The sequence below is a fragment of the Polypterus senegalus genome, chromosome 1 (genome assembly GCF_016835505.1).
Source record: "Polypterus senegalus isolate Bchr_013 chromosome 1, ASM1683550v1, whole genome shotgun sequence".
NCBI classification, from domain to species: domain Eukaryota; kingdom Metazoa; phylum Chordata; class Cladistia; order Polypteriformes; family Polypteridae; genus Polypterus; species Polypterus senegalus.
Window position 1 is genome coordinate 266,545,479 of NC_053154.1, and position 23,003 is coordinate 266,568,481.

The 23,003-nt window shown below is 34.9% G+C and overlaps 1 protein-coding gene across 5 annotated transcripts in view; it reads right to left on the reverse strand.

The window, feature by feature from the left end:
• LOC120541666 (adenosine kinase-like) overlaps positions 1 to 23,003 on the reverse strand; it is a 562,677-nt gene that overhangs the window by 106,761 nt on the left and 432,913 nt on the right. For all 5 annotated transcript variants that reach the window (XM_039773555.1, XM_039773528.1, XM_039773547.1 and 2 more), the window contains one exon: positions 9,622 to 9,792. In XM_039773555.1, coding sequence (XP_039629489.1) covers positions 9,622 to 9,792 — 171 coding nt within the window. The remainder of the gene's footprint in view (positions 1 to 9,621; positions 9,793 to 23,003) is intronic.

Below are 23,003 nucleotides of genomic sequence, written 5' to 3' on the forward strand. Positions count from 1 at the left end.
AAGGTTCATGTGACTCAACAAATATGAAAGTTATTCATAATTGTAATATGTGTCAGATGGTGTGAGGTCCATTACCTAGTGGAAACTTTACATACATTGATAATCTGCAAAATCTATAATTAGAACAATCATGTCTGAACCATAAAAAACTGAAAAAATATAAAACTGAATTTTTACTGTTGCACATCTTGTTGAACAAAATCATTAAAAAAAATTTGTGCATTACTTATTGTCTCAAGATATTAAGCTTGCAATCTGACCTGAAGTCTGCAGAAGGTGCAGTGGCACCTAACTTTTTACACAATTGCCTGCTGTGTAGTCAAAACATTTAACAGAGTAGGAATAAAGGCTACAAAATTAAAACACAAGCACAAAAATTAGTTCATTAAAAAATCCTTTCTAAGGCTTGACAACATGTGATGAAACACAGGGCGCCAATTGAAGCTATTAAATATGACTTCTTTTCATCAAAATCTTTTCGTTCTCTAATTACCACAGATTCAAAAAGATAAATAAAAGGATCTGGCACTGCCAGCAAATGCAGATTTAGGAGACACTGTCATGTACTGTATACAATATCAAATGAAATATTTCTTATGGAGGATATGATCTCACTAGCACAGAAGATATATAAGATATGCAGTTAAAATTTATTTTGAATCCTCCATTAGACAATCTACCAGCATGAAGTACACAGCTTTTGAGAGCACAAAGCTGGCTTCTGACAGGGTCCTCACTCAAATCACGTTCACCCACACGCTAGCTCAGAACACATGTACTTAGGTACTCCCACACGCGCAGGGTGATAAATAACTACGACTTTCATCCTCTAGTTAACTGTTTCTGGCAGGCTCAAACATAAATAATTTTTACCACAAACAGAAAGAACAGAACATAAATGATCAGTTGGATGATTATCTGCTTACAGCTAATGTACGATTGCTCAATATATGAGAGAGAACAAAGATAAAACAAAAGGGAATTCTAACATCAGTTACAATTTAACAACAAAGCATGGTTCAAGTCTTTTAAGGTGGTCCACATTCAGAAAGAATAGGATCAGAGACTAAAAAGAGGTTTGGAGAACTTAAACTGCTGAAAAGGAAGTATGAGAAAACAGCACCTCATGCTAAGGAAAGGGGTAGATTAAAGATACTAATGATTAGAGTCAAATAAATCTCAGAAAAGGACAGGAACAATGGTGAAAAAACTAGGAACAGAGAACACAGAATTGCTTACTTAAATATGCAACTATACTTTTTTTTAATAGTTTTCACTGCAGTGGGTGCTACATAATAATTATCTGACTTGAACTGAATGAGGAAAGTGTGCTAGTGCTTAGAAAAGAGCGTTTGGGTTTAGGTTATGTTGGGTTCCCCTGGGGGGTCAGTGCATAAGTTGCAGGACATAGCAATTAAATACCAGTACAGTATTGGAAATATTAAAATATTCAATAACTTACATTGCAGGTCTTTTTTCTAATTCTTCTTAAGTTGCACACAATGCTTTATCCAGCTTCTTCTTTCCCAAACAATATATTATATATACACATATCTACACACACATATATTATATAAAAATATATATTTGTTTACACACACATACAATATATACATGAAGAAACATCTGTGGACAGTTCTTCTATATCACAGCTCAAGGTGTTTGGGTTCAAATCCCAGCCACGTCAGTGGGTGGAATTTTCACTTAGGTTTTCTTACCCAAGTAATTCTGCTCTAAATACCTCACCACATTGCAACCCTGTCATCAAGATCAATTTATATTACATTCTAAATTGACCCAGTGTTGATGAGAGAATGTGTACTTTCTGCTCCTGCCTTGTATATAATGCTTTAAATCACCTTGGTTTAATTTTCACAAACTGTCTTGCAGTACAAAAATCAAATCAAATAACCTGCGACTAGAAAGACACCATCATATTATTGTACAAAGTATCATATATATGGCAGCTCAAGATCCCTCTCATATTTTTATCTGTATATCTATCCTATTATTATACAACCTGCGCCAGCCATGACAATATTAATATTATAAAAACATATGTGTGTGTGTGTGTGTGTATATATATTCCACATTACTTACATGCAGACCTCCTACAAGTGTTCAGGAGACTACCCAAGGTCTCACATATGGTCATCTTTCTGTTGTATTTTATTTAAAATTAATTTTTAGAAATAGTTATAATAGGTGGTCAGGTCGGGGGACACACGCTATTTCAAAACCATTTTGAATTTGTACTTCTTAAAATACTTTCATGTGCATCCATAGCTGCCACTTACACCAGGGATTTTAACCAAAATATTGAAGATATTGTTTACAATCTTTGTTGTATATTTTATCTCTTGAAAGCATTATATGCCAAATAAGATCACAATTCATTATGAGGTACTTTCCTTTGGCATTTATAGGCAGGCAACATAAACGTTCAAACTGAAACTCTAAGCAGGCATGGAATTTAACAGGGGTACGGGCTGTTGCTTGAGAATTTACTGTATTTGCAAAGAAGGCTGAAAAAAACAAAGTTCAGAAACCTCGATACTTGAATGTCACCAGTCAGGTATTTCACATGCCTATCTTGCTGTTAATGTTCATTATTAAAATGTCCAGGAGCACAATGTGAGGACAAGGAAATGACTTTCACTACACAAGCTTTAGTGTGAAACGCCTCTTAGGCAAATATTTGACTATCTCTATGGAATGATGAAACAAACACCGCTAGGATGTTAACATGATAATTAGCCCTAATCATGTGTAAAATAGGTAAATACATTTTTTTTCCTTCGGACAGCTGACAGGTGCCACTTGAGCATCTGTTTATTAGAATTTGCACATCTAAAATTCAAATGGAAATCTGCAGTGGGAAAGCATTAATAGACATGGAATGTTAAAATAATAATCTCAGGAAGGAACTAATATAAAAAAATCAAAGATTTCAATCTACTTTACATACCTTGAAATTATGAAGGTTTAAAAAAAATAACAGCTAGCTATCCATTTGAAAACCTAACAGTGCAGCAACACACACTAACAATTTCACTCAGGGGAATATCAAATCTGCAGCTAGCAGAAAATATTGATAACTGCGTCTTTAAGGAATCATATGCTGCTATGCCCAGTCTTCACATTTGTTAAATGGCTGGCCTATTGAATTTTCAATTACAAAACACTTGTCCTATTATAATTTCTCAGTTTAGTTCACATAAATAACCTCCTCCTCAGTACAGAGCTATTCAATAAAATTGTATAACACTGAAAAATGAGGAGAGGTTTATAATGTCAAAGATGAGTATAAGAAAGGTGCAATGGTAAGGCTGGGAAAAATGGCCTACAGGAAATTCAATTTTTTGGAGCTGCTCAGAATTGTACTGACAAACGAACTGCTCTAAATCATTTAATGACCTTGTGGCCATACTAGGGACCTCCTCAACAGAAAAAAGCACATTTACTTAAAATGATCTGAATCACAGAGGAATTATTCATTGCTTACATAACATCAATCAGGGAGATTCATTGTATCCCAATTAATCTTGTCATTTATGTACATTGTCTCAGTTACCGTAATGCAAATTCATGAGTAATAACTAAATAATTCTCATTGTACAGTTTATCTTGTGTTGTGTAAATGACAAGCAAATTGGGTGTAATTTCTTTGGCTAATTCATTGCCATCTGGTTTCAGCAATAATGATTCCTCACACTTGCTTAATTAACTGTGGCTATTACACAAATTCTATTTTTGAAACATTATACCACAAGTTCATGTATTACATTTAAAGGACAACAAACAAGAACTAAATTAGATCTCTGCCTAACCGTATTATTATATACATGAAAATGAAAGGTGTCTTAAGACACTATAAATTTTTTTTTTTGTTCTTTCAATGTATCCTTTGATGACGTACTGTATTGCTTATTAGCAGAGTTTTAAATTTTATATGGGGCTCTTCAAAATCAAAGGTGATTTTTTAATGTAGGCAGTAGGCCAAATGACCCCATCATCATATCCATCAATTTCATTAGTGTATTTTTATCCCACTTAATCCTGTGAAGTTTTATCGGAAGGCAGAGTCTATACTTATAGCAAGAGATGTCAAGGCATGCAATGACTTGTGCTACAAAAATACAAATGTGGCATTTAACTTTTACACACATTTATAGACTGCAGCAAGAAACTTGCGTCCAGAAGAAACAAACATGAAGGAACAGGTAGAATGGACACACTCCTGACATGTCAAGAATCAAAACCAAAACCCAAGAATGAAAAAAAAAAAAAATTCACATTTAAGAAACCTGCCGTATGCAAATTTCCATGCGATTTATCTTTATAAATCACAATCATCTTGGAAATGGGTGTACATGAACACTCTGTTTGCTGCCCTGAAACAATCATACATGGACTGTGCTACTCAACTTCATATATGCAATCACGATGCTGTACAACTTCACTGACTGACACAGCAGCCCCCTCCTGATGCACTGAAACCCTGCCATCTATATTCAAGAGTAACTAGCTGTGCTCCACAACTGACTGTGGAGTAATATTTAGCATATACTATAAGTTGATAAATATTTTGTATGTCTTTTACAGTATTTGTAAGCTAGACAAAGCAAATGTAACATTAGTATTTCACAAGGCATGTGTTACTTCATTGATGAGAACGACGGTGCTTTGATGTTTACCAAACCAAACCCCCTCTGAATCTTTACGACTGGCTCAGGATGTGAAATTTATGGCTGGGGGATGCAGCATGTATGAAATCAGTTTGTCAATTTTGTTTAGACTTAAGATTTACAGCCTACAAGCCATCACCCACAGGATGGCCATTAACTGCCTAAACAAAGCAACGGAGGGATGAGTTGCACCTGAGTGCTTTCATTGGTAAATGGCCCAGGAAGGAACAGGTAAACTAATTCTGTTGGCCTGAAGTATGTCGGTTTATGATTGGTGTTTTGAATCGGAGGCCATTCTGTACCACGATACCCCATTGGCTTATAGTTTGTGAAGAGAATGGTATACAGTTGATCACTTTGCCTTTAATTGTCTCTCATCATCTGACCATGAAGAGAATACCATGATGAAGACAACTCTATCTTGACATGTGGCCTGTTTCAATACTCCATTTAAAAGTCATGTCATAGCAAAGCAAGCTAGACAGAAGATAAGCTGAGAGACACCTATGGATGCAAAGTACACTGCTACTTAGGCTGTAATGGAATGGCTTGCCTATATTCACGTTGCATTCTGCTTCTCTATTATCAATAATATATAATTAAATGTGTAGCTTAATTCCTGCCTGTTATTTCACTACTGTATGTCTAATTGCATAATGCTACAGATTTAGAAGGGATGAAGTGGTATGGAGGTTGTGAGAGATTTAAGACATTTTATTAAGTTCTACACAATAAGAATTATGAAGGGGGAAAGAGCGTTACCATAGGATCTACAAGACAAAACATAGTGCAAAATAATGGCACGTGAAATGACTTGATTGCTATTACATTGAATAGTAAGATATAGGCCATATGAAACACAGAGGGTTCAACCACTTACTTACCAATAAACCAGACACCACATACAGAGTCATCACGTCTGCCAAAGCTACTTTGCCTAAGAATACATGAATCACAGGTTGATCCAGGCCACAGAGCCAACACGTTTGTCAGTCTCAACTTGACATCACAGATTGTTTCTGTGTTAATGGAATGTAACTGCCTAGACTTAACAAAAACAGTGTTACTCTTGATAGATGCCCTTATTACAACAACAGCTTGATGTTAGAATAACCAGACACTGCCGCCAATTCTTTTATATGTTGGCAAAAACATTGTTTTACGTACGGACATCTACACCATATGAAAACTAGACATAGCACACTGTTAGACAGTTAATGGCTTCTAGTACTCCGGGTACGATGGAGTGTGACAAGTGGTCTGTAGTGCTACGCTAATTTTAAATAAACAATTGTGCTCCAAGAAAGTGCAGGCTTCAATCGAGTGTGGGTGTGTGCTCAAATGCGTTTCTCTCCAAGGATGGCTGAGGATGCCCGGCTGACTGCGGAGGCATGTGCGTGTGTCAGTCAGGAGCCTCATTAAGTCCTTGGAGGACGTGGCACATTCACACCTGTGCCCTATTAGAAGCATATAGCACTGCAAGGGAGAGAAGGGGGAGAAGAAAGACAGAATAGAAGCAGTGCTGTGAGAATAGCATCATGGAGAGAGGTAGTGTGGTCGTAGGCCCACAAAGGAGCAAAGGATTGGTGCTTTAGGGGTGATCCTCCCCACTGAATAGTTGTAGAGGAGTGGGTACAATTGAAGTGCTGTCCTCTCCAGGGATCGGAGATGCGATGGAGCGAGCGAGAAGGAAGACAAAAGAACAACGGACCCAGAGCGGTCTGGCTGATACCGCTCGTTGCAGCCAAGACAGGGTCAGGTTGCTGAGAACCTCTGCTGCTGGAGTCTCCACCAGCTGAGCGAGCAATGGGTGTGTTTGGAAGATGAAGAGGGTATTGTGCTGGGCTTGTCTATGAGTGGATGGAACACTGACCCAATGACTGCTGTTTTTGTTTTTTTTTTCTCATTTTAAGTCTTAATTTTAAAGTCACGGTTTTTCACTGTTTTAACTTCACTGTTTGTTTGTTTATTGAAAATTGTGCTCTGCACTTTGGACACTGTTTTGTTTGGACTGCTTTAATAAAAGCACCAAGGCACTTTGCACATACCTCTTGATATGTTTGTGTGGTGTGTCCTCATCTGCTGGTTAATCCATCGGGTACTTTATCAGTGGTAGTGGGTTCAAGAGGCTCCCGGGAGGCAACCGGTAGCTTGGAGCGGACCCACATCATGACATGGAGTGTTGGCTGAAATATTCCTGACCTCTCGGCCAGTTATCTGAGCAGTGACACAGAACACAGGTAGCCTATATAAATTGATGAAAACCAAAACGGTTCTTCAGTGCAAATGTGCAGCTTTGGTCCTTTTGAAAGGGAACAAAAATAAAGTCTGTACATCATAATTATCATTTTTGAGGTGTGATATGTTTATCATGTCAATGAACTACCAATAACAGCTTAGTGATATTAATTATTATAGACATGAGTCGTTACTTAGCTGACTGGGATGAATTTCTATGCCTATTTAAGGGCATGGTCATTTCCCAGTTTCTCTGAAATGTTGTGTACATGGTTCAGAGTTGTCATAAATATATGCAAGTTCTCTCATCAAGTTTTCATTTATAAATCCTGACGTTTGCAAGGAAAGCTGCATATACACATCTCTAGTCTATTTTTGTGCGTATGCAAACTCCAGTAATTTGACCCCTGGAACTATGATCTAGCACCTCGAAGTGCTGTGCCAACCTAACAATAAAATAAATGTTGCAAAATAGAATGTTCACATTCAAAGAGACTGTAATATTACACTGTTATAATCAGATTAAACTATGAGGCACTTGTAGATAAAAATGATGTCTGAACAATGCAAAATTTCAAGCATTCATAGATATCATAAACTCTTTTTTATTTTGATCTACATGCATCTTAAACATTTGTACGTAGAAGAATGGGATGGATACGCAGATGGCTACTTTAACTTCTTGTGTTACACGGATGTGTTCAAACATTGGTGCCTAATACCTGTCATAACACAGCTAGTGTAGACACAAAAGTACAAGCTGGAAGCAGGTCTGTGCCTGTGTTGATGTTGGTTATTTTGAAGCTGCAGCACAGCCCTGGACACATATCCTGTTCAGATAATTCAGTGGATCACAAGAGAACTGTGGACTTACTTGAAACAGCTAGAAGCAATTACATGGCAATAAGTAAAGACTTGTGCAACATCACTCAGCACATTGCTGACAAATATAGGAATGTGATATTTAGTGACTTATTGTGCTCAGGATGATCTTCTCATCATAGAAGAGGAATGTGGCATGTGACTATAGTGCCCTGAATGTGGTCAGCAGTGCTAGGAAATTGGGAAGCCAAGAAGCTAAAGAATGTACTAGCCAAATGCAGCAACTTGTGAGCCTTTCAACAGAACAATTTTACATGGTGCCATACTTCAAAATACTTTATTATTTGATGTTTTCTCAATGAAGGATTTGACTGCTTCAGAAGTATCTGTCTTATAACTACTTACAATTCCTTCCATTTTCTCTAGAAGCAGCACAGCACAATGAGGAGTGTTTTTATGATATGCTTTAAACAGAAGCTGGCCTTTAAGTGTGCAATTAGTGAATGCTGAGGGTGCCAGTACAAAGGATTGCCTCCAGAGGAAAAGCTATTTTCTCAGCCATTTTTATGATTTTCATAAATACTTCAGCTGTAGGTACATAGTGGTAGGATGGCATTCAATGGACGGTCAACAATTATTTTCTCAGCTAGAAGCTGAACACATTTTATACAATAAATCAGGCACAGCAGTCCCTGTTGAATATTTTTGGACATAATGGGAGAATGCTTAGTTGGGCAAGCTTTGGCAGTGTCTGAAAAATAATAAAAAGGGGAAAAATAAAAAAGGGTGAAATACATAATTACAGCTACATAAATTAAAAAAAAAAAACTTTATCAACCCTTTTACTTTCAGAAGCCAAAGCATGCTCCAGCTTGACTTTACACCCATATCAACATAGGTGTGGCTTGTTTTTGTGACTTGACACTTCTCTCAAAGAAAGTTACCTAAACCCTGACAGCGAACTTTAACCTCATGCCAAATAACTTACCAACAGCTCAACACCTTTGAATGCCAGAGTATTAACAACAAACTACAGCTCCTAAAATTACATCCTTTCTTGCTCTAAGGGTTGTACATATTATCACAACAATTAAACAAAATTGAGGCTGCAGATGCTGTTGTTATGAAGCAAGGTATTTGAACCAAAAAAAAAAAACCATTTCTTGGAATTAACAGAAAGCAAAATTAAGAAAACAGAAGTTTTCTAGCTTAGTACTTGCATACAGCAGTTGATAGGAAGTGAAGAGATCAAGACATTTGCACTTTGATAAAGGGTAGAGAGTTCCTGGAAAAGCAGATATTGACAGTGACATTTTTGACACCCAGTGGTTATTTTTTTAAATCAGACAGGGCCTTACTTAAAATCTAATTTGGGCTTTAGACTTACTGTCATTTAAAACACCACAAAAACAAGCAGGATATTTTTTTTATCAGTCTTTGATTAGATCTCAATCCAGACTTTAACTTAGAAAATTCATATAAAACAAAAGATCTTGGAAAGAGGCATCTCAAACACAAAATGGGTTTTGATGAAGTGAAGTCGGGGACTTTAGTGAAAGAGACATGAGTGAAACAGTGCTTGAAGTGGAAATATAGAAGTGACAGTGCTCACAGTATTAAAAGGTTTAATCAGAGGATGGAATATTTGTTGATGGAGGTGGTGGTGCCAGGCATGAGAAAAAAAAATACTACACTGAAACTAATGAACACTACTTTTGCATGTTGACACACATCTACATTCAGAAATCACCACAGTCAGAATAAAATTGTTGGTCTGTTACAAAACTACCCCAAAATAAGGCTACTTTGAGGCTCCCATTAAAAGGCAATTATACAGTTGATTCTGAAAAAACTATGGGAGCTGGTCACTTACCGTTTCATTTCCAAAAATGATATCCACGTAAGGCATAACCTTCATCATCGGCTCCTTGTAGAACTGGCTGATAAATGGTGCTGACAAGTTCAAGCCAAAGACCTTGTTGTGCTCAGAGGCATGTTTAGCTACTTTCAGTATGGACTCTGGAGAAACTGTAAGGAAAAAACCCTGGAAAAAGGAAAAAACAAATATGCATATATAAATATAAAGAAAGAAAACAGGAAGAAAATATGTTTTGAAAGTCACAATATAAATAATTAATATATTAATATTATATTATATATCTATATTAATTTTACAACAAAATTATTCTCATTTTAAAGTCTGGATATGTTTCATATTATTAATTGATCAAATATGTTCTTATAGACCTTGCATAATTTTCACACTGATCTAAATCAAATAGTTACTTTGTGTGAGTGGATATAAGTCAAATTAATAATTAAACTAAAGGAAGCTTCAACAAGCAGATTAGCATGTAACTCTGCAAACAATATATTATGTTTCATTCTTTCAAACATGGGTAAAGTGTGATAACTTGCCATATACATCCATAAATAACAGGTTACCTTGCATTTTTAGTAGAAGAAAAAGTGAATAATTCCACTAACATGGAGGGGGTAGATAAACTCTTTCCAGGTGCACCATATTGGTGGTACGTTTTTTGGGCTACATTTCCAGAGTCAGATATAACGTATTATTGAATGGACTTTGTTTACTTTTTATTTTAAATCATTTTACCAGATTTCTTCCCTTTATGCCAAACCAAAGCAGAAAATATTTATTACGCACTCTATTGAATAGAATATATTAATCAAAATTGAGAGTTATAAATTAAGAATTATTTGAAATTATAATCTCAAAAATAGAAATCTATGCAGACATTATGGAGGAAGACAGCATTCATCCTGCATTCTGCCAGGTTGTTTTTAAAAAAATGTAAAAACAAAATTAGGAACAAACTGCACCCACATTCAAAGTATGGATGTATTTGGAGAATGGCTACACTAGCCCTACAGAGATATACCTGCTTTAAATGGTGTAGAAAACGTAACACTTTTCAAAATTTACATATTAAAAATTCAGCAGATACTAGTAAAAGCACACCTTTGAATTTCATTAGCACAGTTCACAGCAGTTTCACTATGTGTTGACTGTGTTTGCTGCCGCAGTCTTCTTCACAATGTAATGCAGAATTACAGTGCAAACAGAAAAAATCATTCTACACACACTAAAACACATGCATGCACACACACACACACACACACACACAATATAATTTCATCCTTATGTTGAGGTTAAAACTACCAATAAAGCTGCAGTACTAATTGGCTTTGGGGCCAGTTATTGTGTTATGAAATGAGCTTCTTCAGTGATCAAAAATTAGCACAGCTATTAAAATTTACAGACAAAATGAAGTCTACTGTTATTTTAATTTGTGCCACTCACTAAGGAAGCATCACTATGTACATATTATATATCAGGAAACAAAAGGTTCTTTCTGGATTTTCCTTACTGTGAAAGGGGAAACGCTGCTCTGTGCTTTATGTGGAGCTAAAGAACTCGGGTAAGAAAACACCTGTCTTTTATAATGGGTAATTTTAAACCAAGCCTTGTTAGAAGCTTTACAAAACTGCTTTTGCTGATGCAGTAATCTTACAATGGTCAGATAATCGACAGGCTTATATTTAACACTTAATTGAAGATGAAAATGTGATCCGAGATGGATACACTTAATCATTCTGGAAAGAAAGCTGAAGTAAAAAGCCTTTATTAACATTTTCCAAGCATAAAGAGTCACCTTCACATTACCACAATTCAGGTTGGGTGGTTTGAAAACCAGTGTTCCATCAAGATTAAATTTCAACAGGCAAGCATCATCAAAGTGTTACAGCTGTGCAAACCTTCTTAATGGCCTTTTGATCAGACAATGCTTCAGAAAGACAATAAGACATTCAGTGCCTTGTCAAACCTTAATCTCTTATTTTACTTAAAAAATAAATAAAAAAAGAAATCATTACAATATAAGAACTTAAATATTTTTTGAGTGATTTACGGTTATATAACTCGGGTCAAAATCTCCAGACTAGACCTGAGTGGTAAGACTGAACACACAAGAGAATATTTATAAAAAAGGGCAGTGCATTGGGAGACTGACTTTGCTGACAGGCTGATATAACAGTAAACTGTAGACTACATCAATGATCTTCAGCTGCAGTGTGGTCCTATTTGTCTCTGTAAACCTCTTTGCTCCAAAATAGTGACTTTACTTTAGAATGGCCCATCACCATCATCTTAAAGGGGAAAAATCTACTAATTGCCACGTTGACTCTTGGGATTTAAGTCCTTCTTTGAACTAGGCTACAGATGGCATCGGCCCACTCTTTTCTGGTCATTCTTATCTAAAAGTGGCTGCATCACTTCAACCTGCAATATTTTCAAAGCTCTCACATGAAAAAGTATTATTCACTATTAAAAGATAGGAAATTATGACTCTTCCCCTTTAATTTGTCCTTCTGAGTAAGACCAAAGATACTAAAATGTAGTCTACCAATTCCATTTTGTTCTCTGACAATGATCTGCCTATTGTTATCACCATTCTCCATCACCCCATGCACTGTGTTAGACTGTTCTTTATAGGAAAGATCTATCCAATCCCAACTAGCCAGGACACATAGTGAGACAGATCCTCTAGCGTGGCGGCAAGCACATGAAGCCAATTTTCCACAGAAATTAAGTTCCTGTACATTCTTGCAACAAGAGCTCCTGCATAAAGGACATTTAGCTATGGTGCCAACATTATCATATGCAAGAGATCTTCCCTTAAAGTCAGACAGTGTGGACAGAATGATCCTTGTTAATAAAAATATGTGGTTTCATTTATTAAATATTGTACTTTACTAAAGTATCACTAAAGAGGTTAGCATGAAATTATCTTGATTTTTCAATTTCTGAATTAAACCTGTAACTTCCCAAGTTATAACTGTTTCCATCTTTTTCTTTTGTTACCATTTAAAAGAGATTATTTTAGTGTTTCCTTGTTAGGCTATCCAGTAACTTTCAAGCTAGAAAAGCACAATTTAAAATATCAAGATACATACTGTGTTATCGTGACACCTTTAATTATCTTATGATATGACACATAAAAAGTCAATGGCATCAGCTGTCATTTTTTTTTAAGTAATTACTGTAATAATATACTTAATGTCAGAACTACCAAGAAGCAGGGAAGCATGTCTTGACTTAACATTCTGCAATAATCAAAACAGATTTTAATTACGGAACTGTTAGTCTTAAGTGACTTGAGAATGATTCCTTGTGATGCTAAACCAAAATCTGGGTTATAGTGAGAAAGTTTCTTAAATTGTTACATTTCTGAAACCACTTATTTTAATACTGGGTAAGATGGAGCCAAACCCCCTCTTTGGCAAAATTACGTTCAGCATCTTTTAATCTTGAGATTATCAGTGATCATAAATCTTTCCAAAAACTGCACATTTTAATAAAAATGCAATACAAATGCTTTGCCAATGTCTATGAGAATTAAATTAATCTTATTTTTAAGTATGGATCCTCTCAGTAGACTAGCAAAGCTTGTACAAGTTGTCATCTCAAACATAATACATACATAATAAACTCACAGCAACAACAGACACACTAAATGAAAATTAATACAAAAAATATAAAGTTGAAATCTTATTTATAATAAGACTGCACATTTTACAAATCCTTTAAGATTAAAGGCCAGCTTTGCTGTTTTATACATACTTCTCTGAAAAGCAACACATTTTTACAATCCATTTCAAGCTATTTATACTTGTAAAGAATTGGAATTTAACTGTATTATAAAAAATCTACACATCTTCTAGGTTATCCTTTTTTAAACTAAACAAATAAAGTAAATATATCTGTCTATCTATCATGTTTTATAGTTGCCCTTCGAATTATGTGTAGTTTTTCCATTCCATTAGTGCTGTATATTTGGCAACCTAGAACAACTTTAAAAGCAGTTAAAATATTCTCTTCAGTTTAACAAAAACAGATCTGAATCAACAAATAATTAATAAAAAAGAGTAAAACAAAACATTAAGCAACATATCTTTTTGAATAATCTGTTAATTGCAAAAAAGGATAAAAATATATACATAAACCTGTACTATTAAACATCTCATGGTTCAAGGTTTTATCCGTTTTGCTATGTTATTAAATACAAAAAGGCAAATCAACTGCATTTCAAAAATGAAGTACAATTTTGAAAGTAAAAATTTTAAAAAAGAACTGCACATAATGGTACAATAGTATTTCTATACTGATAAAATTAACTGGAAAAATTGATCTGATTAATATTTATAGGTTATTCTGCCAACTGTTGATTGTTGTTCTTAATAAACTTAGCTTCATTTACTATATATTTACAGCACAACTGCCTTAATATTTTAAACTAACATAATAAAGAAAATTAACCAGGTAAAAACTTTTTACTCTAAAATCAATGATAAAAAAAGTCTAAATCATCTGACAAGGTTGTAAAATGTGGAAATATATGGGTAGCAAAAAAGCAGTCCTTTCTTATATTTTTAGACATTCTCCCTGTGGGTTCTTTTCATAGTTCTAAGAACTGTTGTTAGGTTGGTCATTCATTTCCAAGCACTGGTGCATGTGTGAGCCTGTACTAGACTAGTGCCTCACAAACAAGATGGTATTTGGCTTGAAGAATATATCATTGTATCCTCCAGCTGACCATAAAAAGAAAGCAGCAAGTTCAGAAAATAAAGAGATAAGCCGATTTTAAATATACTGTACTGAACATTTAAAATAACACTGCATTATTATTTTTTTTCTAGGGAGATGACAATTCATTAATTTAACAATCTGATATGTATTGTGATTTTTGGGTCCAAAAGATCACACCTTTCCGTACATTTTTTCACACTGTTGTAATCAACAGGGAACAATGTTGACTTCTACATTGCACTGTAGGCTCCAAGAACAGGCTTTTGGATCCCTTATGACCTTTAGGTGGATTAAACTTGTCTGAGAATGTGACTTTATACTAGAGTATTTAATTTTAAGGTTGACTCACTAACAGATTTTGCAACAGTGATTTGGGATGCTTCCACTCTGGCTTGACCACACCATAGGCTATTTATTATTACTATTGTATTATTATCACACCAAATTACTTTGTGCAGAAAAGGCATGTAAAAAAGAACTATCAATAACCCCTAAATGGATGTTTGTTAATACAGTTTCATGCAGAGATTTGTAAATTTAGCTGTATTTTATTTGTTTTAAACCTGGAATATATATATATATATATATATATATATATATATATATATATATATACACACATATATATATATATATACATATATATATATACACATATATATATATATACACAGTACATATACAGTGTATGTATATACATATATATATATATATATATATAAAAACTACATTTTGTTGCCGTGTTTTCCGGAAAAATGCACCCGAGATACTGCAATGCCTTGCAATAAGAGATAAATGATTTTGTCATCATATTAGACAATCCAATATGACTCTACTTTAGAAAGCCCAGGAAGGGGTGGCTGGCCATTTGGCCAAGTTCTTCAGGACACTGGGTCTGGCTTTGTCTTTAATTTTCTCTGTTACAATTATAATTTCTCCAGGGACTGCTGACTGGAGTTTTTATTTTCTTCTCCTCCGATGTAAACTGGCCATAGGTCATCAATTAATTAATGGAGAGACAGTGCTTCACTCCATTTGTGTTAATTACTTTCAAACTACATTGTGTTTTTATGTACTCATTAGATGATTAGTAAAGATTTGTATGTGCATTTTACCTGAGAACTTGTCACTGCACTATGTGCCTGAATTCTTTGAAGTGCACTATAAAAAAATAGGCTAAATTGAATATATTTTGAAATTTCTGTAATAAATACAACATAAATCTGAATACATTATGTTGGTTTATGTGGCATATTGCTCACATTTTTCAGCATGCTATCAACATAGCACATCACTTCGAGATATGAATACTTTTCCATTGTTGTAGTTAAAATAAAATGAATTAAACAAACAAACAAACAAATAAATAAAAAAAAAGACCCTTGGTAAAATTACAGTTTCTTCCACATAAACTGGGACCGGATCATAATCCTCACAATTGTGCTCAAACCTCTTCACAGAACACTCAAGATAAAGTGACACTGAAAATGACATGTCTTTCTATCCATTCATTCGTTTTCTTGAGGGTGGGTACGAGGCGAAAGCAAGGTAGACGCCCACACGGGATGACACAAAATTCCTTTTTTGTCTCATTTTCTTTCCCCGTTCCAAAGATGTGCTAGTTAGATTTACTGGTAGCTGGTAGGTGGATATCTGCATGAGTCGAGGCTTCAGTGAACTTGCACCCCTCTCCAAAGTTGATTTCTACAATGCACTCTATGCTACCGGAAAAAGCTTTGGTATAGTTGTAATCTTTAGTTGGATTGAACTAGTTTGAGATCATAAGTTTATGTTATGTTATTTAGTTTTAACGATGGCTCCTTGATAGTTTTTTGCTATCTTACTTAAACCCGAAATTAATTTTTTCCTCTATGACAAAATTCCTAAACAAATTATGTTGTAATCTGTAGGGATTTTTATGTTCTTTAATTATGGTAGTCAAATGTGGAAAATATGAACTTCAATCCATCCATCTTCAAATAAGCTTCAAAATCAGGTGGAAGTTAGGACCTCACCCTGAATTAGATGCCAGACAACTAAGAATAATCCACTGTGCCAAACCTATAAAACAACAATTTCTACCAATATCTGGAAATCTAATAAACAGCTGTATGCTACTCAGTGTGTTCTTGTACTAGGGTTTATGACATAAACACCTTCAATGTTTCAAAATTACAGACAACTTTCAAACCACTGCACAAGATGCTTATTTTTATTTCATTTAGTGTCTTATTTATAGTTTAATCTGCCTAGTATCAATAACAATGACTTGAAACATCTAAAATATAGTCAAAATTTTGGAAGGACTGAAATATCTTCTTAATTTTAATGTTGTTGTATCATGTGAGAATCTTGTGCTGTATATCTTTTACTCTAAGGTCACAGAACAGAGATCCTTCTATTTGATCTTTCTCTATTAGTGTGTGTTTGCTCCAGAGGTCCACACAGATCAAGTGGGCTGTATGTAAAGACTCACGTCTGGACAACAGGATGTAAAGAAGATGGATGAGGCACTTAACTCTGCACATTCATCCAGTCTGTAGAGAAAAATACAAAAATAATTGGGCCTTCAGCTTGAAAACATAAATAAAACTATTTAAAATCTGGCACTCTAACCAGCAGTGACTTTGCTTATATCTGTTGTGACGTGAATAAATATTACTTAAGCAGTTTGCCTGGCCATTTTTTAAATATTATGTTGGTTGTCTACATTCAAGCACTCCTGGCAAATTGTATAGCTAGGTTGTGAGCCAAATTATGTTCCAGGGGAGAAATGAATATTTCTCCTTGAAACAATGGTCTGTTTTTTCCCATGTACATAGTCCACTCAAAGGCTGTATGTTTCAGTATGTTTCAAATGAAAGTGTCTCTTTTTAATTTGCTGTCAGAAAAGGTTACTAGGATTAACATTTGTCTTCACTTTTTTATCTTGTACTTAACTAATATACATCTTTTAGACACCTAGGTTGTCATTAATAATTGTGTTAAAAAATACAAAGATTAGAACCTAAAGATTAAAAGGTCGAGTCTGCACCTAGGATTGTATGACTTTCTTCGAAAAATGTTGGACCTGAAACATGTTTGTTTTAGAGTTGCATACAGTATCTGATCGCCTTTCCATAAATGTACCATTTGTGAATATTTAATTAAAGAAACATGAATCCGAAAGCTCCTGAAATGGCCACCTTAGTCTTGCCTATTAAATCTTGCTAGTCCACTATTAAACAAATATTTGATTTATGCAGCATAGCAGAGCAGCATTTAACATTGATGACCCAGGACTCAATGTCTATCAGTTTGAATTTCATCTTATCCAGTTCTGAGAATGTGTAAATGTTCCTCTACCACTGCCAAAGCAGGCATGAGGGTTATCCTAATTGGCGACAATAACTTGGCCCGGTATGACAGAATTTGAATGTATTTGTGAGTTTGCTGTATTGGTCTGTTATCCAGGGCTGATCCCTGCTTTATGCTTAAGTGTTGAGGTAATAGACTCTGGCACCCTGAACCCTTAAATTAGAATATGAAGGTTCAGAAAATTAATGATGGAAAGATAAGCTTAAATAAGATGTTAAAGTAGACGCATGCCATCAAATGAGACTTCTTTACAGAGGAGGCAAATTCATTCTGCTGTGTTCAGTTTTTGTTCACAAGTGAAATGACTGAACTGTTCCTGGAGATTTCTTATTATTTTACTGACTTCATAAATGTATACTATCACAAGATTCACTTAGACCAAAACTCCATAACAGTAGGATTTATCATTGAAGCATGTTGTATAGTTGGTGGTCCATTAATACATTTAGGAGTTATGGTTTCAGTTCAGTTTGAGCAGATTGGTAAAATTATTATGAGGTATGTGATCAAGATAGTGAGTCTCTGCCCAAATTTATCCTGTGGAATGAATGGCTATGGACTGCACTCTGCATGAATGAAAGACAAGATTTAAAATTTAGCTTAATAATTAGTGTTCTAGGAAAAATTCTTGGCTGTTTGTAAAATAGTGAGTCCTGTTATTTAGATTAAGCTGCATTATCACCTACGTTTATTGGGCTTAATTGGCATATGAAACATCCCTCATGGATATCAAGTGTGGGCGGCATTAACTGTTGAATCAGCTATTTAATGGCAAGCCTTAAATAAACTGTAAAGCTTCTGACATCCAATTATCTTGCATGACTGTGGGGTCCTAGATAAACATATCCACTGAGCAAATTAGTTTTCATTTTTGTGTTTCATAGGGCAGTTTAAAAACCAGTGTGCGATTATTATTATTTTTTTTACAGCTGCTTATGGAAGCACTGTTTTAGGTCTGACAAGTCATAATATAGTTTCTGTATGGTTTCCTCAAATGAAAATGTTTTGGCCAACTGCTACCAGGAATTCTTCATTTGGCTTTTGTCAGTGCTACAGAATGTGGTACATGGTGTAGGCTTAAATAAGCGGAAAGGGTTGGCCAATGACCTGAACATTACTTAATAAAGAAAGAGCATATTTTATTAGTTTTCCTTTCAAATTGTGTCTTTTTTGTGATGTTTTACTACACTGGAAGGGTAATGCAATTTTGGAAACATATAACTTTTGATACTGACTGGCAAATGTTCCTGTAATACAAACAACTGCAGTTTCATGTCATTGATGTTTGCCCAAGTGCTGCCTGGTCTATATACAACTGTTGGCCATTCTTTTTAAGGTGATTTAGCTAAAAGTTTCACATTTTTACATCTTTTTAAAAATTGTTTTTCATAGAGCTGAGCTGGAGACTCTTAGTCTGTTGTACTGTTTTGAAAGAACTAAGAACTTAAAAGGCCAGTAATAAACACATTTCTAACATCAAACTTAAAAATGTTCCTGCAGTAATCACAAACACCATATGACATAGGCAGCAGTTTTCAAAGCACAAAAGGTCAACCACACTGCTGTCACTTTGAATTGCTTTGTAGTGTGCTCATTGACTTCTTTAATATTTCTTTCTATATAAAATGCTTTTACCAATGATGCCATAAAGCACATGGTTGTCTTAGTAGTTGACTTTTATTGAACACACTTTGACATGACCTCTTTTCAGTTTACCTTCAAGTTAAGACTTAATCACTGAAGGGAGTAGAAACTGGTTCTACCATTGCTGCTGATAAAAGCGTGAGATGGTCATTCCATAAGGAAAACAGTGTAATATAAGATGCTGTTTCCACACTCACCCACCTTACCATATTGGGTAAGGTGCATCTCCAATTATTCTGAAAGAAGCCATTACTGTCAATTTCAATGACTCAGTAAAACTTGAAGTTTATTGTTGGTTCAGGGTCCTGCAGTCCTAGCTGTCAAACTTCTAGACTTCTTAAGGAGGTAAGCTGGGCCTGCCAAAGGAGTACTATGTAGGTTGTATGCTTATAATTAAATGCAAGCAGGTATGTCCAAGACGGTGCCAAATCTAGAAAACAAACCTGTCAAACTGCAAACAATATACCCCTTCTGAGCTTCTACACTTACTTCTAATGACAATTTCTGCTGGCACTGGACTTTTGTACCTTTACATAGCCATCAGTCAACTTGCTCAAAGTGAAACAACATAGAAACCATATCAAATATTAAAAGTGTCACTACGGTATTTAGCAATAAGAATTGCAAAGAGCATCCTTTGCAAACATAAATTTGTACAACAGGAGCCGAGAAACACTAACTGCCAAGAATCACAGGACCTTTCAGGATAACGAATGACTGGCAGAATAGAATATGTTGAGATGCAACAGAGAAGTTGAAGTGCATCACATAACTATACAATGTGCAGGACTCCCTAGCTATACAGATATTTTATTCACAGTTTTTATTTTTACATTCTAAGCAAGCAGAACACAAATTACAGTAGTGCGTTACAATACATGAATAAAAGCAATTTAGTAAAACTAAAAGTATCATTTGTACTGTATATTCACAATTTTATAGATAGGGATTCCACCTATGGTTTTGCCTAATTTTATTACCCATGACACAATGCCAAAAGAAAAAGGCATTGTGTGTCCAAGCAAAATTGAGGCCAGCCAAAAACCCTAACGTGGCAAAAATCTGCCATGTCTAATTGCCTGTGGTATTTAACAGCTGCTGTCTCTACTGGTTTTATCACCTGCTTAATAGATTTCGAGGAGATTCCTTCCATCAGAAACATAAAAACTGGCAAAAGCCTTTCAACATTTGCTTCATTTCAAAAGAGATTGTCTTCTTGAAGTGATAGTCAAAGGTGCAGATGATAAGCAAATAGCTAAATGATACAAGTCTGGGAAGGGAGTAAGTCAAAGGTACAAAAATAGCTATGGTTGACATTATGCAATATTTTGTTAAGTTTGATTAACCACTGCTTTTAGGTAGGAAGCCCACAATCAACAGGGAATAAGAATTTTCATGCCAAGAAATTAAAAAAAAAAAAATTACTTATTTCTTGGCGTAAACACTTTTCTTAGTAAAGAAAAACTCAAGCTTTAAGTAAGACTCGAGAAATAGAGGTGCTTTGAGCAAAACTCATAGAAATTAACATAATGGTCAAAATTAATGTTCAGATAAAAGAGCCATTACTTTTGAGTCACTTATTCCTGAAATAGTGACCAAAAAATATTCAATCGTGGAGCAGTGAAGCATAATGTTAATATAGTCAAATGAGTTTAGAGATCTATACAGATAGAAGCTGCAAGAGATAAAGAAATACTCTAGTTAATTAGGTCAGCTAAGGTCTAATGTTTGGCACTTTAGAAGTATAAAATTCTATAACTGACACCACTGTACATTGAGCAAGTCCAAAAAAAAATGAAAGCAGGTGAACATTAATTTATTTAAAGTTAAAAAGTTTCCAGGAAAAGCAAATCCTGAACTTTTTCAAACTAGCTTAAAAAGAATCAGCGTGAAACATTACACTTGTTTCCTTCTAAACTAGGCAGAGGGGAAATTCTGTATGATAATCACATTCTTAGAAATTAAATTACAACAGCTATGGGTCATATCTTTTACAAGTACACAAACCAGACCCCTAGACTATGATCTGCTACATAAGTGCACCCAAATTCACCTTTTAAAGGGATACTCCATTCAAAAATGATGATTTTATATGTGTTATCTACCCTTATGTGGTTTGTAGTGATTGACATTCATTTTTTTATTTCACTTTTTCATAGAGAACAGAGATAACAAAATTTGTGACAGGGAGCTGCCTATGGTGACCTGTCTTTCCTCTTCATTGACTGGTAAAGACTCCTATTTTAAATTCAAAACCATGCTTCTCTTATTTTCTGAATGTGTTTATTTAACAAACTTTTCAGAAGAAAAGGCTTGTGTTTCGCACATTGTAAGTATGTGACTGTATGACTAGACACGTGGATAAGCTTCATGGAAGCTTTTGATATTGTTTGCTGTAGCTCAGCATTGGTTCACCATAGGCTCCAATTCTATCAGATATGTTACCTTTGTTCTCCATGAAAACATGAGATTAAAAAATTTTCTCAGCCATCACTACAAACCACATGCGGTAAATATCGATAAAAAAATTATAACATTTTTGAACAGAGTACTCTTTTAAGTGTATATACTTGGAGGTTGTGCTTGAAAGATACAAGAGACCCAAACATTATAATGTAGAAGATGGTTTATTTGACAAATATAAGGAATAATCACAGTGAGATAGAGGGTACAATACTCATATGAAACAAAATAGAATACCTAAGCCTCAAAGACTGCCTATATAAGGGTTACCACAAGATTTCCAATGAGGTGGCTGGCCTACATACCCACTGTGAGATGCAAGCCTCTTGTCCACCATTCAAATTACACAAATTGCCATCTGTTATGCTGAACCTAACTACTAGTTGAGCATTCACTTCTCACTATCTCCCAACTCCAATGTCAACTGGAGCTTTTAACTCTGGGTACAAGGTTACCTCTGGGTAACATTTGGTATGTATTTACAGGATTGCCAGTAACAATCTAAACTCCTGTTGTTGTGTGGAGTGGGCTCTCATAATGATAAAAGGGTCTCCTTTAAGCTCCACACACTACAAAGTTAAAAAAAATGTAAAACCAGATCAGCTGTCTACTCCAAAGTAGCTACATGTTGCCTTTATTATTTCTACATTTTGCCTGATTCAAGTCTGCTGTGTTACCGCCTTCTCCTGGACATTTCTGTCACTATTCTTGTTTCTTTTACACAATATTTATACACAAGGCATAAACTCAAATTACTAATCAATATATCAGCGAAATCCAGTTTGGATTACAAATATATCAAAAATTGGTTGCGTAATAGTGTCTACTGAATCCACTCTGTACTAATGTATTGAAAATGTACTCACAGCCTGCTTCCCCTAAACATTCCAAGTAGTCATACACAAATTAATTTCGAAGAACTGACATTTGATTTACTCCTTCAGTACTGACGGGAAAACTGATAACTAAAAATCAGTGCTGAAATCATCCCAAATGCAGAAATGTGGAGAAAGACTATACTATATTCAAGCAGTGCAAAACAAAAATAGATTATACCACATTTAAACTAGTCTTTTATTAATTGAAGTACTTATCCAAAATGGACAGAATAAAGTATACTAATCATGTACTTCATAGTGGGTAAATGTGTTATTCAAATATGCTGCACATTCGCAAAATCA